The sequence below is a fragment of the Eucyclogobius newberryi genome, unplaced genomic scaffold (assembly GCF_026437365.1).
Source record: "Eucyclogobius newberryi isolate DKJ021-1_F unplaced genomic scaffold, fEucNew1.0.hap1 SCAF_15, whole genome shotgun sequence".
Taxonomy (NCBI): domain Eukaryota; kingdom Metazoa; phylum Chordata; class Actinopteri; order Gobiiformes; family Gobiidae; genus Eucyclogobius; species Eucyclogobius newberryi.
The window spans coordinates 24904321-24922112 of NW_027315779.1; the positions used below are offsets into that span (position 1 = coordinate 24904321).

Genomic DNA, 17792 nt, shown 5'->3' on the forward strand with positions numbered 1-17792 from the left:
TGTTCTTGCTAATCCACTAATGTTGTTTTACTGATGATTTTCATTGCTTGAGGACAGACCTACACGTGCTTACTGTATGACATTGTATTGTGGTCATCTGACAATACAAAAGGAAAATAAAGCTCAGTCAAACGCATTTACTTTTGTTTATTTGATATTTTAATGATTATGTTAGTGTGTTCAGCAACGCAAAGGGATTGTCGGCGAACGATATAGGTTATACAATAATGTTGATGATTGGTAACAGAAGAGTACTCTTTTTTTTAACACAGTAGCGCAGTAACTTAGGGGTAGGGCAGTAATGATGTAACTTAACAAGTTCCTTTTAAAATTAACGCTACCCAACACTGATTATTACATATAAACCAGCATTTTTAAAAAAGGAGTCCACTCAGACGCCTCACTATGCAAAGCCAAACTTAGCTCAGCTTCCCTATCAGTGTGAATGACTGCGGGCGAACACAAGACAGCTGCCATTAATATAAGAAATAGCTTTATAACTACACTGCCCGCGGACAACCGGGGACTGAGTGAGTTGTCCTGTGTCGCTTTAGGCCACCGACACCAAATCCAGCGCGCACATCTAAATCCCACTGACAACAAGGGAACATTTGAGCCCATTTTCCCCGAGGCTTCATTAAAGTTTCATCCAATCACATCGACAAAGTGTTTGAGAGAGTGTGGCTTTCACAACACTGTCCTGCAATAGAAACATGACTCCTTATCCACGTGCATGTCATAGAATTGTCTAACAGAGTAGATTCATTGGTGTATTGTTCTTGAAATAAAAGTGCACGTTGTAACTTTTCTGGTGGAGGGTTTTGCCACCTGCTTGCCACTTATCCATCTTGCATTTATTAACTTGTATTCATACAAAATACACAGGGAAAAACATGCCTTCTGACTATGAGCTGCTTGTCTCAGTATGTTGTCATCATTGGACGATAAAGGAAAGATTATGTCAGCATTTTGGAATCAGAAAGAAAAAATAATAAAGCCAATGTACTAAGCTCCCTCAATCACAACTTTATCTTCATTACATGTAAGAAATTAACAACAGAGGGTAATTAAACAGAAGGAAAGAAAGACATTTATCAAATATAATACAATTCAAATTTATATGATATTCTGTATAATGAGGTATTGAAAAGGGCAAATTGTCAGAGCTAAATTAAAATGTTTTTTATTAATAGATTTCTAATTGCATTTAAATTGCACCAACAAATGGTGTTTTTTGCATGCAGCATTTGGCAAAAAAAACAAACAAATGCATTTGTGTAAGGTTAGCGTCTGGCTAGAGAACATTAGCAGTTTGCTAGATTTGAGCTTTAACTTTTTGTCATTCCTGTGAACAACTGTAAGCGCTGAATTTGAATGAAAATACAGTGTTCAGCCAGATTTGCAGTTAAAGGCACAGCAGCTGACTATTACTGTCTTAAAAAGTAAAACAACAGAACTACCATATTTCATTCCAAACGCCTTGAAGCAGTCTAAACGTATTCCTCCCTTTGCTAACTCTTTCCGAGCATCGATGAGTGAATGTAAAGCACCTCATGGGTTAATCTTATTTAGTCTCTACCCTTCAACCATGACAAAACACCCCATTAAGTACATGTTGCACGTTTCAATTTACCTCCAAACCACTCGGCAAGTGCTGTAATGTAACGCAATACGCTTTTGTTTTGGTCCGTCTCACCTTCCCCGGGGAAGCTCTCCCTCCTCCCTCCTCCAGCGCATGGTCGGGGTGGGGTCCCCGTGCACCTCGCAGAAGAAGTCCACCGTATCATCTGCTAAAACAACCTGGTTCACGGGCTGCTTGAGGAACACCGGCCTCTCTGTAAAAGAATTCAAACCAAATGTTATTTACAAATGTGAATTATGTGAGGAATAATCTACACTGCATGATGGCGACAAAGATAAGGAATAGCAGGGGGAAGAGGCTTAAGCCTGCTGTGTGGGAAAGTGGATTTTCACCGGGATGCACCAAATCTCAGGAGTCTGCAAACTAATGTGAGATTAATTACCAAACTCAGGCGTAAACAAACTTTGGAATTAATGGAGCTGCTTAAGGGAGAACTGCAGGGTTACAGCAAATAAGAGTAATAGCACCGAAACGTAGATAAACTAAGTGCATGGACTGGGATTCAGTGATTAAACAGATATTTAAGGCTTTGATTCTGGCTACTTAAGTTAAATAATGAGGCTAATAAAGAAAGTTACTATAAATGGGCAACATAAACCAAGTCATTACTCTAATCCAAATGTCTAATCCACAGAACATAAATGGAATTTTTCACTAAACATTTAGAGTTCTCACTACCTTACGTAAATGTATTAACTATTTAACTGAAAAAAACAAACAATACCGGTGTTTCACTATACATAAATACTAAAGAAAAGATACAAAAACAAAAAAAGTTTGCAGTCTATTAAGGATGTCACAGTATCAAACGTATTCACAATGATCATTCATAATTGTGGCCAGTGCACTATGAGCAAACACATTTAAAATAAACAACATTTAAAAGCATGGAACATTTTCCTAGTATTCTCACTCTTTGTTTTTAAATGGAGTGAAAACCCCAGTTCACACAACCTCAAGAGTTCCAAGCTGTGGGAGCAGCATAACAGAAGACACGCTTCTCCAAATCAGCCCGTACTCGAGGTACAGACAAGCCATAAATGTACCATATTGTTTGCTTTTTTCATCTTTAAGGTGCATAGATTAAACTGAAATTATCATCATTGTTGCTGCCTATGATTCTCAGTATTTATTTAGTTCTAAGTAATCATGATTATGAGTAACCAAATAAACTGTCTTTTGTCATTTTAGGTAACATCCTACTTTGGTACAGATTCTGTGATGTTATTTATGTTTATAACTGTACATTTTTATACCCAAAATTATTTCATGTTTTGGACTTGTGCATGACATTATTTATGTCATTAATGACATAAATAATGCAGTACACAATTATGTATTAGTAGCAGTAGAAGTTGTAGCAGTTGTTGAAGTAGTAGTAGTAGTAGTAGTAGTAGTAGTAGTAGTAGTAGTAGTAGTAGAAGTTGTAGTTGTTGCAGTAGTTGTAGTAGTAGTACTAGTAGTAGTAGTAGTAGCAGTAGTTGTAGTAGTAGTAGTAGTAGTAGTAGTACTAGTAGTAGTAGTAGCAGTAGTTGTAGTAGTAGTACTAGTAGTACTAGTAGTAGTAGTAGCAGTAGTTGTAGTAGTAGTAGTAGTAGTAGTAGTAGTAGTAGTAGTAGTAGTACTAGTAGTAGTTGAAGTTGTAGTTGTTGCAGTAGTTGTAGTAGTAGTACTAGTAGTAGTAGTACTAGTAGTAGTAGTAGCAGTAGTTGTAGTAGTAGTAGTAATAGTAGCAGTAGTAGTAGCAGTAGTACTAGTAGTAGTAGTAGTTGAAGTAGTAGTTGTTGCGGTAGTTGTAGTAGTAGTACTAGTAGTAGTAGTACTAGTAGTAGTAGTAGCAGTAGTAGTAGTAGTAGTAGTAGTAGTAGTAGTAGTAGTAGTAGTAGTAGTTGAAGTTGTAGTTGTTGCAGTAGTTGTAGTAGTAGTAGTAGCAGTAGTACTAGTAGTAGTAGTAGTTGAAGTAGTAGTTGTAGTAGTTGCAGTAGTTGTAGTAGTAGTACTAGTAGTAGTAGTACTAGTAGTAGCAGTAGTAGTAGCAGTAGTAGTAGCAGTAGTAGTAGCAGTAGTACTAGTAGTAGTAGTAGTTGAAGTAGTTGTTGTAGTAGTTGCAGTAGTGGTTAAAAACAAGACTGACACATGGATCAATGATAAGCAGCAGAAACAGCATATGGCATGTGTCTTGGGGGCGGAGTGGGGGTGGAGTGGGAGTGGTCTATGGAGAAAATATCAATTTTCGATCTATTTCCTGAAATCAATAGCGTCTTTCAGAGCGCTTATGTGGCCGCTCTGCTGAGAGGCAGAGGCGGCTCAGAGAGGAGGAGAAACATCCGCCTGCTGCTTCACTACAACACACTGAGCAGTAAAGACCCAGTGTAGACGTCCCATATGATTATGGGACAAGGGACAATATCATTCAATGGTTAAAAGAATATCACACTTATGAAGCAGGTAAGGATTTAGTGACTATAATCAATCAACAACCTTACCAACAAAATAAATAAATACAAATAAAATGATTTCACAACTGCACAATGAACGAATCTAAGGAACGAACTAGGGCTGCTCGATTATGGAAAATGATTTATATAATAATGTTTCAAACAATTATTGGCTTAAAGAGAAGGTAGCGTGCCTAAAATTAAGAAAACAAACATATGGAACGAAAGCAGGAGACATATTTCACAGAAATAACAGAAATATACTTGTGTAAACGTACTCTACAAGTAAAAGTATAATCTGTGAGTATTGTCTCCACTCAGTGAGACATGTATTGTACATGTACACTGAAGAGATAATAGTAGTAATCGTTTTAATAGTTGATAGTAAACATGGCATATTGTTAGTTAGTGACTTGGTAGGAAAGGGGAAATATAGGTAGAAATATGAAAAATATGTTTATTTTAATGATCTGTGAAACAAGCAGAGTTTATAACATTTATTTTATTCCTGGTCCTTTTGTTCATGCGAATAATGACAATGCACATAATTCGTTGGAAATCGTTTTGGTGATCACATTTAAATGGCAAGAACAATAAATCAATAAATGAATGAATTAATACATTAAGAAAGAAAGAAAGAAAGAAAGAAAGACATTTGTAATACATTGCAGCAATATTCAAAATTGCAATTGAACCTTTAAAAAAAATAAGAAATAAAAAGGACTTTACAATGACTCACCAAACACCACTAGCTCGGCGGGGTCACTGTCCTTCTCTCCCACCATGTTGGTTCCCACGCACACGTACATCCCTGCGTCGCTTTTCCTGGTGTTCGAAATCATCAACTTCCCACCTCGAATCTGAGAGAGAGAGAGAGAAAGAGTGGGGAAAAAAATCAAAAATTGTTGAGAAAATTGATGAAAAACATGATGGGGGAAGAGGTGTGGGTGGAATGTGAGATCAGATGATAGAAGAGAAATGGAAGCGAGTTAGAAAGAGGGGATATTGATGCGTGTTGGATGAGACACCGGCTTTTCACTCTTCCTCTGGCATGACAGATGGGAGAGATTTCTGTAGATGGCGTGAAGCTTCAGGCCAGATCACCATAGTAACATATTTTGGCTTGGACGAGGTAAGCACTGATTCATCATTTTGTTACTCCTCCAGATTTTGGCGTCAACGTCTTTTTTTTTTTTTTGTTCTGCAGATTCAATCACTGGTAATCAATGTAATTCAAGCACAATTGTCTTAAAGCGATCGACGATGATGGAGCAGTATTGATGCAGATCTTCGATACCCAATAACAAGTGCAAATGAAGTTAGTAGGTGAAGACATTTCCTGACCGCGGTATTGAGTTCTCTGGGTTATAGTAATTATCTCAGTCATTTCGAAAAATAAGAAGAATAAGAAGGAAACGGACACCTACAGATCTGTACTGTACTAAAGTACAGTACAGATCTGTAGGTGACTGCATTTGACTGGATTTCCTTTAACTTGTAAATTAACTTGTAAATTAACTGAAATGATACTCAATGGCCACTGTCCAGGGTGTACCCCGCCTAAGGCCCGAAGTCACTGGGATAGGCTCCAGTTCCCCGCCACCTCAAAAGGGAACAAGCGGTAGAAAATGGATGAATGGATGGATACTCAAAAATAAATGACAGAACCAGCTATTATGTCGGAGTTACACTAAACTTAATTGTGGCTAAAGCTTCCAAACAACTATTAAAAATCAAGCTAATCGGAAGGTGATTTTCCCCCCAAAGCTAATGTTAAATCTCCTTTACGCCTAAGTCAAACCAATGGAGATTTTAAGAAGCTAAATGCTAAACATAAACGTCCTCCAAAAGTCTTCTGACACTATAACGTCTAAATGTCCAAATGTCAGTGAATATTGAGTCTTTGACGTTCGATCGCGCGCTCTTTACATACGATCAACCTTCATTCCGTGCGACTTACCGTGATCCTCTCGTCGCGGTCGTTCACCTTGATGTTGTTCCTCTTCCAGGAGATGGTGGGCTCCGGGTGGCCTCTGGGTGGGATGCACTCCATGACGGCCGGTTCTCCCGCTGCCACCACCACGTCGCTGGGGGTCTGCCGAAAGTCGTCCCTCAAGACTGGAGCGAAAGAGAAAAAACAGGAAGAAGAAGAGATATTTATGAGATGCTGCGAGTTAATACCGGCTAGCGTTACACAGACATCTGACCTTTTCCACTATGACAGCATTCAAATTAAAATCATCATCCCTCATCATGTTGGGGAGGCGGGATCGCGCCTAGCATGCGAGGACAGTAGCGCTAGTGATACAACATAAATAATAAAACTTAACATGGTCGCGTCTCTAAGGGTCTTCATTGACTCCGTGTCGTATACAGCGAGACTGAGCATCAATAATATAAGCCGTGCTAGCTGACGTGCACAAAAGCAAGATAAATTATTCAAACCAACCCACGCACGTACAAGCTAGCCAAGTCCCCTGGCGAGTGCAGGGGCATAAATCCACTTGTGGTCAACCAAACAAGCCATTCAAACAAGTACGAGACGTAGATCAACAAGGACGCGTTTCGCCGATTTCAATTCAATTCAGGAAAACGATCACCCTTTTCTTTTCCGCGCTCATTCATAAAACATGGGGACATTTCTCTGCCGTGAAATCACCTCGACTCATATCCTTTTAAAATCTCTGCTGTTGTCAACATCTCGCGGCCCACACTACCTGAAGGCAAAGGGGCTTTTCCCTGATCTCATTCCAGTCTCCAGAGCTCCACAGCCTCTCCGATTACACCAGTGGAGGATGGTTTTGTAGTTAAGGATGATGTACTGACAACAGCGGTCTACCGGGGGGAGGTCAAAGCCATGCAAGGCCTCCAGGCTACAAGTCTGGTCTAAGCCACTCAAGGGATTCAACAAAGCGGCTGCACCAACGCCATGGCTCCAGTGGCATTTCTCAGCAGATCAAATGTAATGAGCAAACAAAAATATATATTCTGTAAGTTGCCAATATTTGAATTTCAGGTAAGCATTCCCGTTATTTAATCAGTAAATTAGATTCTCGATTCTTTAATTGGTTTATAGACTATGTTTCAATACTGTCATATTCATGTGCAATAGTGTCACATTCATGTGCATATAACTGATGAAAATAGGGTGTTTATTTTACCATTATTATTAGTATTATCTTGTCTTACGCTAGCTGTTTTTTATTTTATTTTTATCTTTAATTTATTTTTATCTTTATTTATTTTTCCCCTCCATTCCTTATTAGGAAATGAGAGGTTTTGTCAATAGGAGTTTTTATTTATAAGAGTTTTTGTTTATAAGAGTTCTTTTATTAAGAGTGTTTTTAAAATTTCCTATAAGTTATCTGTCCTTTTCCTCTGTATCTACCTGCATTGCAACAATGAAATTTCCCCATGTGTGGACAATAAAGGATTATCTTATCTTACATGGCTTTTTCAAACCCAATTCTAAATCTAACAAATTTAGAAAATACTTAGTGATATCAAGCGAAACCAAAAATGGACATAAACTTGAAGCTCAGTTGAATAAAATGTCTGCTCTCAATAAAATCTTTTCATGAAACTGTGAGCCAAGAGTCAAGATTGTGGTATCAATGCATGACTGATAATTAATTGATACCAGTGGATGGAAGCGCTGATCTGTATGCATCATGGTGATTTCACTGAATTAATAAATCATACGGTCGTACTCCTCGTGTCCCCAATCCCTTCTCCTCCTGTGTACGCAGAAAGAGCGGTCGAGACGTAGACAAAGACGTTCTACCTTTGCTTTAACCTTAAAAATAGGAAGCCAAGTCAGAAAGTGTTGCCCTAATTTCCCCCCGACTGCTCCTCACTGATGTCGGAGCGGTGCAGCAAAAAACCTGTCAGGAAAACAGCACACGGTACGCACTTTGTTTAAAATGCTCTTTTAAGTCAAACCAGACACTTTTGCTGCACGGTTACGGAATTCAAATGTGTTTGAACATTCTGATGCCGAGGGGCCAAATAAATTCCGTACAACATTATGAAACAAAAGGCAATACAAATATAGATTTCTTGAGTCAATACCGTTATCCGATATTTGTCTTGTTTCTGTTGCTGAAATTGATACATAGATTTTATCCATAGCAAGGCACATAAATCTATCTTAAGTTGAAGAATTTATCACAAATTAACTACTAAAAATCATAACAGAATGTATTTATCTGGAGTATAACATAATTTGTGGCCTGATTGAGTTAACATACAGACATAATTTGATCTAATTGGTATTTCCATTTTCATAAATCTGATGCACTGAGAACAATCTGGGAATAGACCATGGTACCCGATATCGATATCGGTAACCCAGTCAATATCAGCCTATACCGATACAGGAACGGATACGCATACAGCCCGTTCTTAAAAAATATCAATACTTTTGGACAGTTTAACCCTTGTGCTACCCTCAAAGATAGTGCGCAGGTTAAAAACATGTTCTTTTTTTAACGAACAAACACACACACAATTAATAAATCAAAAAATATATATAAATATTGTGGAAGAAGGGTGGAGGCGTTCTACTACAGACACCTGTGAGACATCCAGACCACAAGGGACACGAGTCAACCACGTCGAACCCTCGCTGGATCTTGAGCAAAGTTTGGGTTGAAAGCGAACCCAGAAGAATCCCACCCAGATCACGCAAACCCCACAGAGAAGACCACACACTGTCCAAGAACAAAACCCAAAGCCTTGTAACTGAAATCCAAATGCAAGATACTTTATATATGCAAATAACCTCTCAGGACATCGTCGCGGATCACAGTCTCATCTAGTGCACAACACCCGCCCATAATGACAGCATCCACAGGCCAACAAAGCCCTGGGACATTAGTATTATCATCAGCACCTACGTATCTGCCCCTCCATCCCACCAGCCACCCATATGAATGCCCGAGCCAACTTCTGGAGAACATTTCTTTATCTGAAGTACCTTGGCTACAGTGGGAAAATGTATCACATCTGGGTGTCAGGCTGCGCGCCCTGGGACTCATTTCTCCAGTTGTCAAGATAGCGTGGCGTCCTCTCTGAACGAGGCTGTGTGGGTGTGAGTGAGGAGATAAATCTGCCTGTTCTGTTGGTAATCAAGGTCATGGGAGACGGCCACAGCAGTGTTTAAGGAGGCACGGGGAGATTTTTCATTTCCTCATTAGCTAACAGGGCCTACGCTTGGCTGAGGACTGATAAAAGATAGGTTCGTGCTATTCAGTGTTGCCGTTGGAAGAGCATTGAGGTTTGCTTCTTTATTATTCCCGTATCTCAATTGCATTTGCTTTCACGGACGGTGAAATAAATGGCTCTGGTTTGATTGCGTGGAGTTTGCATGTTCTCCTTCCAGGTTCCAGGTGACGAAACTCTTGAAAGTTTGTCGCTACTCGAGCCTGATACTGATGACTGCAATCCTGGTTAAATAGCTAAAGACTACTGGCACTGATTATTGATTTTTCCGAAGAATCTGTCATGAGGACAACTTTCCCTCATATTCTAGTGTTTCGATTATTGCGAGATCATGATTATTCTATTGTTCATGATTATTGACACTATGCTATGACCAAACAACTGTGAAACACTTTTTTTTTTCTTTCATGATTGTTGTTCAAGACATACCAATTCCTCTAGTATGTAATTTTATATAATCAACCACGTGAATGTCAAGATTATTATTGTGACCTGAATAATCACTATTATAGATTAACTGAATGACATCACTACCAGGCTGGACATTAGAACTTGACAATATTTTCTGATTGTTCATATTGTCGAAGTAGTTTATTATATCTGAACCGAGTTTGTTTTGGTAAATCCCATGTTTTGACAGCAGTAACTCATTCATTCTGCAAGAAAGTCCCATTATTTTTTCAATTCTGTGTTGGGATGGCCGGCCTGACCTTAAATATATATCTGTTGTTGCCAAATCTCCAATCACTATTCACACCATATTTCTGACTAGAGCTAATAGTGCAAGAGCCTGTCCCATCACGCAGCAGAACAGTGGGACAGAGGGGAAAGGTGGCGGTCGGTTGTACCCCACGCCACGTGAGGTTAAGGCGCACTGCGGTGACCTGATCATGGTTCCTGGGGGCCCCTGATCTCTCCCATTCCCTTCTCTCGCCATATCTGAGCTGAAACAGCCCGAGCAGAAGTTTATTAGACACTGGCAATTACCCATAGGCTCCTCGGGGGCCCATATTAAGTGGGTGCACTTTGACCCTCCTTTAAAACCCCTGGAACAAAGCCACAGTAATCCGCAGCAGAGGGCCTGAAAGGTGTGCTTTAATCAGAGCACTGGCACTCCGGTAACACATGGATAAGCTGTGAGGACGCGCGCAGCATACATGCGGATATGGATCTGTTTGCACTGGGACATCAAATATGAGACTGGAGCATATGCCACTAAACGAGCAGCGATGCCAATTGTCAAAACAGGCACGCCACGGCATAACTTACCAAGATTTGGAAAAACAAGACAACAAGAGAACTTAATGCTTGTAAGAGTGGAGATAGCTCATGTTTTTATAGTGCAGTCATTTGAAGCGTGCAACTGAGGGAAATATATTGCAAACGTATCTCAATATCAGCAATTCAACACACAACTGACCTGTACCAAGAAGGCTTAGCTCTTAAACTGACATGGAACTATATATTTGATTTCTTGCCTGACTTAAGACGAATGCAGCGTAATTCACCCTTTTATGTTCATACTAGTTCATATTGAACCGAACCGAGCGCGCTATCAAACCAGATTCACACCAAATAAAAAACAAAACAGTTAAGGGAAAACAAGGCTGGAAGAGAACACTGATTTCAAAGGAACCAGATTTGTTCTTGTGTGTTCTTAGATATAAAAAATATAAAAAATTAAATATATAGATAAAAAAGGTGAGCTTAGTTTTCAGTTTTCATAGTTTGTCCTGATGAAGACTTTCTTTGGTTTTGATTTTGACACGGTTTAATGAATATCTCAACATAGCTAAAACCTCTTTTTAATAATGTTCAGCACCAACAAACCTATGTTTTCTGAAACTATCACTGGAGCGTAAAATGTAGTGTCCATCTTTAAACTATGTTACAAACAAGCTATGGCCTTTATTGGGCAAAGCTCTTGTCCTTAATACATCCAACCATTCGGCCCTTGACAATGATATCTCGCTGTAAAATCTTTTTGGCTTCTGGTGCTTGTGGCAGATTGCATTGAACAGTGACAAAGCCATCAGTCATGGAGCAAAACAAATGACATCCACCTGTTTGTGGCATTCGTCAGCCTATGGCCCCTTCTGATGGATTGCCAGGCTACAAATGACTATGATCATGCCAAAATAAATCATGAATATATATAATAAAATAAAACAATGAGAAATTAATCTGTTCATTTGTGGAGTGTGTTGTTACATTATTTGTGAACGTTGCACTTGTATGATTTAGCACGCGGAGCCTGGCGGATATCAGGACATCGTTTTAGCATATAATTGGACATAAAAAACACCTTTGGGGCCGGGTCGGGGCTCACTTTTAATTAAATGGCTTTATCGCAGTCATTAATGTTGAAGCGCCACGCGGACGTGTGACAGCGACCTCCCCCTCTCACACCATCGCCCGCTCCACACTCAGGAATAAATATTCAGATGGTGCCGACAGGATGACGGATAGTCCCCTGGCTGCAGAGCTCAGGGAGGGTAGGGGGGCCCGGGTGGGAGCCCCGTGGTGAAGGTTCAAGTCAGGCATCTGTCAGTCCATCAGCCGGTAGCCTGTCGACACGAGGCCCTCACATTGCAGCGGTCATGCCTTATTGTTTGTGCTGAGGAACCCAATCTCCAAAATCTATGGGATGTTTGCAAAAAGGCACATGTAGCTTCTTTCTGTCCAGTCCATTGTGAAGGTCAGCAAAAGAAAAAGTGTGTTGGAAATATAGGTAAAGTAAATGTTAATAACAAACTTAAAAGATTAAAAAGCCTAAAAAATAAGCAAGGCATTTATGATTGTTAGGAATTCAGAATGTAATACTGTATCTCTAATATATGTACATTGAAATAACAAACACTGCTAGCCCTGAACACGTGCAATACTGAATTAACCATGTGCAATACTGTCATATTCATGTGCAATACCGTCCTATTCATGTGCAATACTGAATTAACCATATGCAATACTGTCATATTCATGTGCAATACTGAATTAACCATATGCAATACCGTCATATTCATGTGCAATTACTGTCGTACTCACAAGCAATTAAGGCCATATTCATGTGCATACAACTGATGTAAATAAGAGTGTTTTGTTTACTTACCATTAGTATCAGTATTATTTAGTCTTATACTAGCTATTTTTACTTTACTTTATTTTATTATTACTATTTTATTTTATTATTATTTTATTTTTATCTTTTTTTTCCCCTCCATTCTCTATTAAGATATGTTAATACAAGTTTTTGTTTTGTTTAAAGAGTTCTTCTATAAAGAGTGTTTTTTTTTTAAAACTTCCTATAAGTTATCTGTCCTTTCCCCCTGTATCTACTGCGTTGTAACGCCGAAATTTCCCCATGTGTGGACAATAAAGGAATATCTTATCTTATCTTGAAGAATTCTTTATGTATGGAGATGCTATAGTGAGAACACAAATACCATACATTTTCATGCTTTATATATTTTGCATCCAAACCTATTTTCATTCTCAAACATAATATGTTTTCTTACTACTATTGTTTGTCTGATGTTGCAACGTACCGCCGAAGCAAGTTCCTAGTTTGTGAATTCTGTCCACTGACAGTGGCGAAAAAACCTTTCAGATTTCCAATTCTGATGAAGAACATAATAACGAGCAACAACAAAAAGAGAGGGGAAAAAAAATCATGCAATATAACAAATATCCAATCCAATACAGCACAAACACTGCAATAAAAAAACAAGTCAAAAGAAACTTAAAAACGAAACCGATTCAACCTTAAACAGCATAAAATGAATAAGTAAATACAAAACACCAGAGAAAACGCAGACGGAATGTTGATTTTGTCTTTAGACTTCCACTTTCTGCGATTTTATTCAGTCCAAATCTTGTAGAATAAATAAATAAAAACACCACTCCACTGGCTGTATTATCAGCTGATCAAAAGCCCGTACCCCCAGTATCCCCTGTGCTCCTTTTAGGTGTGACACGAGGCAATAACATGGAAAGCACTCTCATTATCCCGAGTGGCCCCCCTCCGATCCCTATCAGCCATTATCCGTGCAGACGAAACAGCCCGTGCAGGATATTGGCGCGGCGTCGTCTTCACGAGGGGGGTGTGAAGACGGACAGTCGAAGGAGCCGAAGAGACAGATGTCCAAAAGGGCCCCAGACCCACCCCCACGTCGCCAAATACAAATAGACGGGGTCCAGATACTACGCACGGCAGCTGTGGCACCAAATGCAAGTACGACGAGACAATAAACGGCATTGTAAAACCCTTAAAGGTCCTGTTATGCATTATTAAAGTACGCAGAGCACCTTAGAATTGGCCGTTCCAGTACCTAAAATAGTGTGGCTAGAAAATACCTCAAGGCCGTCGTTGAAAAGTTATGAAAACGTGGAGAGCTGAAAGCCAAAAGAGGTCATAAAAAAATCTGTTGAAGTTGCTAATGGAGTTGTACATGTACTTTAAAAAACACTTTAAAGTGCATCTAACGTTATATATAACACAATAGAGGACAATACTATTCCAAAATGAAAAAAGGTACAAAACAATCCTTGAACTATGACTGAACCGTCTCTAATCCACTCTAAATACACTTGATTAAATGCGAGAAAAGGCCCGCGCACCACAGTTTGAGAGCCTCTACCTTAACGTGTTCCAACACTGTCAAGAACCTCTTATCACCGCTTTCTGGCCAATGACCCAGGAATGTCCACCCTCTTTTCGGCTTAAAGTGTAATTCCATTTTTTAATGCGGCTTTCCTTTGGCTCTGTGGCCTCGGATGGGTCTTTTTTATGGCCTTGAGTAAATGGCCCTACATGCTTTTGCTCTCTAAAACGCTCGTATGGCAGTGGGAACGGTGGATAGGAGCCAGCGCTCGGGCTAAATGAATGAGGATGGCGAGGGGCGGGAAGGGCATTTCAATTACCTCTTCCAGGAGCTCTGAGAGGTCACCTTCCCGGAGCTGGGCTGGACTGAAGGGGTGTGCTGCCGCGATACCCTGCTCATACGCGCAGTTTCTGCCCAACGAGATTGGATTTGAGAGTAAAATGGGGCGGGGACATAACTCAATACAGCGCATGATTGTGTTAGGGGAGGCCAAGACATGTTCTTGATTACTGATCGTTCTTAGGGGCTCCAGGATTTGATAATGCTCCTAGAAAACTGGTGCAAACATAGAATTTCCATCCAATACCATCTTGGGAGATGTTTGTTTTCCCTTTTTAATTGAAAATCAAATAGTAGACAATCCCTGTACGTCCAGTGTAGTACAACATCATTTTAATAACTTTTATAATGTCAAGACTTGGTCATTTCTGTCTCGATGCTAGACAAAATATGTTTATTGGATATTGAAGTAACTGTGGCTGACAGTAACAGCTGCCATGGGACTACAGATGAAAAATAGTCTTTTGGCTAATTCTGGCATATTTACAGAAATGTTAATTACCATGCACTGTCCCTGGAATAAATCATTAAAATAAATAAACCCAATACCAGACCGAGAAGTGCATTTATGAAAAGAACTATTCTCTATAGAGGAGTTGTTTCTCGTAGAATTCACTTCCCACTGTTAATTCAATAAAAACAGACTTTTTTTTCTTTATAAATGTTGTTCTATTGCTAATATGCAAGGTTGATTGATCTGATATTTTTGATAACACAGTTGTTACGCATATCATTTTAACTGTACAATGTTGCTGCAGATGTAATTTTTTTACATTGAGTGGACCCCAGGAAGATTAATCACATGATAAAAATCAGTGCATCAGAAGCCACGTGTTTCATAACTTTTAGTATTGTACGGACTTAGTTCAAGTTTTTGTCTCAACGCTAGCATCAAATGGCTAATCTGATCCTATTAGCAACTGTTGGTTCATTATTTCTTTATTTTGTGGTATTAGGATTATGGAGCTTTCACTCTAGTCTATCCTTGTTTGGGTTTTCATGGACCACCACCGTGACTGCTGCTTAGCCCTGTCAGCTGAGCCCGTTTAGCAACAGCTGTACTGACCCCTCCCACCCAGAACTCCCACCCCTCCGAAACCATGACCCCCTCCCACCTTCACCACCTCCAAACCTGTGCTGACCACCATAAAGCAGCTGGTGCAAGTGGCCAGGCTGGAAAACCATGTGAAAAATGAGTCCTTCTCTTAGTGTGTTTCTACCATTAAAATGTAAATGCCATTTCGCTAATCCACAGCAAATCGATCGGAAATCTTCTCTTTGTGCCGCGTTAGTGAAGAGATTCAAAATAAAACCTTTCGAATATGGCGTATGATGGAGCGCTATATTGTTTGCAAGATCGATCCCGGCCCTGAAAGTTGACAGAAAATCTCTTTGGTGCAAATTACCATCGTGTCAAAAAGGCTTTCAACCGCGCAGCTACGGAAAACCAATTATTATTCGATGGTGGAGATAACGGCGAAATGAAATCCACAAGTCATCGTGATGCATTACAAGCAGATTATATGGCACTTATTAGCATAGATAAACCGACATTACACGCTAATAATGAGCCCCTCCTCTGCAACATTTCATTTTGTTACTGGCGTCATGCATCCCCAATGTTTACAATGGTTTTAGATGTGCTCTCGGCAACGATGAAAATAAAATATGAGCCCGGGCCGTGCTTTTATGTTGAAGGAAATTGAATAAGGTTATCTGTTATAGAGAGATGTTTGGCAGATTTTTAAGTGCTCATAAAGGCCTTACAATGTCCGGACACGTAGCAAGCAATAGATTATCATATGATTTATCTTTTTTAGATGTGTTTGAGTTTGAGTTTGTTTTGGTATTTTGATTGGACATTTTACTGTGCTCAAAATGAGTTGGCAAAAAGCAACCCCACCTAACTTTATTTGGGTGGCAACATTTCCTTTTTTTAAGATTTTTGTTTTTTCCCGTAGGCTTTATCAGACAGAAAAGGACTTTGTGAAATGGGGATGAGAGCGAAGGGAGGACATGCAGTAAACTGTCGGAGTCGGGATTCGAACTCACGACACTGTGGCCGGCTGCACTTGGAGCCTGGCATATGTGTGCTGTGCCTTAAACACACAATCACCCGGCAGCACGGCAACAACATTTCTATGGAGACAAGCAGATGGAGTATGAGTCATGTTTGTGGAGATGCAAGCCCGCTCACAGTAAGCGAGCATGTTTTTCTGTGCTATAAAATCATCTTAAATAAACAAAATAAAAACGTCTATTTTTGGCTTAAATGTTACGCTGTAGGGCTTTAAGGTGCTCGATTCCACATATTCAAAATGTGTACTTTCTTAAGCTTTGACAGCCAGTTATAGTATTGGTCCTCATACACGCCCATCCATGATCACACACATGAGTGGAGAGGCTGCTGCGAACATGTATTTGCACTGCCATAAAGCACATGGCCCCTATGAGGACATGGGATAATAAGGACAAGTCATGGGTCACCCTGTTAGCATGGTGCTACATTCATGTGACAATAAGATTATAAGTGTAAGCTGGTTCACACATTACAGCCGAGTGCACGCCACATCAAGAATGTAGCGTGAATTATGTTATGCCTGTTAACAGCAGCAGAGGAATTTCTGCAGAACGGTTGATCTTAAGGTGATTAGACCTGTTATTACGTTCTATACATTGAACTACGTCAAAGAAAGTTCTTTGAAAATGAACTGACAGACGGTGCTGTCAGTGAAAGGAACTGCGGTAAATACTGGAATAGACTTCCTCTGACAATAAGAGAGGGTCCATCACTGCTCAAAGCAAATACAATCATTAAACTGTGGATTGTAATTGTTTTCTGTGGGACAAAGGATTTAAATGAACACCTTTGCTATAATTTGGCACATTTACATGAACTGTTATGGATGTCCGTGAATATGCTCTGTCCCAATATAAAATAAAATGACTAAATAACAAACAAGCTTAAGCGCACTGGCACGTACAGAGCACATTTGGGCGATACCTTGGATACTGGACTGCGCCCAGCTTTGTAAAGGTCAACTTATGTGCTAATTTGGCATTAAAAATAGCACCTATCCTTTAGCCAACTCTGATCATTCTATTAAGTAAATGCATATGGGCTCCTCTGAAAGTACTGCCAAAAATGATGAGATTAAAAATTAATAATTGTAGAAAGATTAACGAGCAGAGTATAACTTCAAAAGCACTGACTGTGCTCTCCTGTATGTTTTGTATAGTGGTCTGAAGGCTGTGGCGAACCTTTACAGCTCACGGAGAGTCTCCCCTTCACACCTCCTGTTACACATGCTCACACACACACTCAAACAGAGCAGAACAGGCCTCAGGCATGTCAGAGCCAACTGATTGAAATAGCCATATTTCGAGGCGAGAGGGGGGTCGTATTAAAATACTACTTGGCAGAGGGAGTTTTCACACATTGAAACCCCCAGTGCCCGCCCAGCTCAACCTGTTACTACAGAGAAACAGCTCGAGACGAGTGCTATGGGGTAAAGCCTGTTACATCTAGTGTTTTGAACGTTCTGGACA

The 17792-nt window shown here is 39.8% G+C and overlaps 1 protein-coding gene across 2 annotated transcripts in view; it reads right to left on the reverse strand.

Annotated features, from left to right (window-relative positions):
* robo3 (roundabout, axon guidance receptor, homolog 3 (Drosophila)) overlaps positions 1-17792 on the reverse strand; it is a 118236-nt gene that overhangs the window by 65311 nt on the left and 35133 nt on the right. For both annotated transcript variants that reach the window (XM_072446894.1, XM_072446893.1), the window contains exons 3-5: positions 6041-6198; positions 4820-4940; positions 1697-1835 (exon numbers count right to left, since the gene is read on the reverse strand). In XM_072446894.1, coding sequence (XP_072302995.1) covers positions 1697-1835; positions 4820-4940; positions 6041-6198 — 418 coding nt within the window. The remainder of the gene's footprint in view (positions 1-1696; positions 1836-4819; positions 4941-6040; positions 6199-17792) is intronic.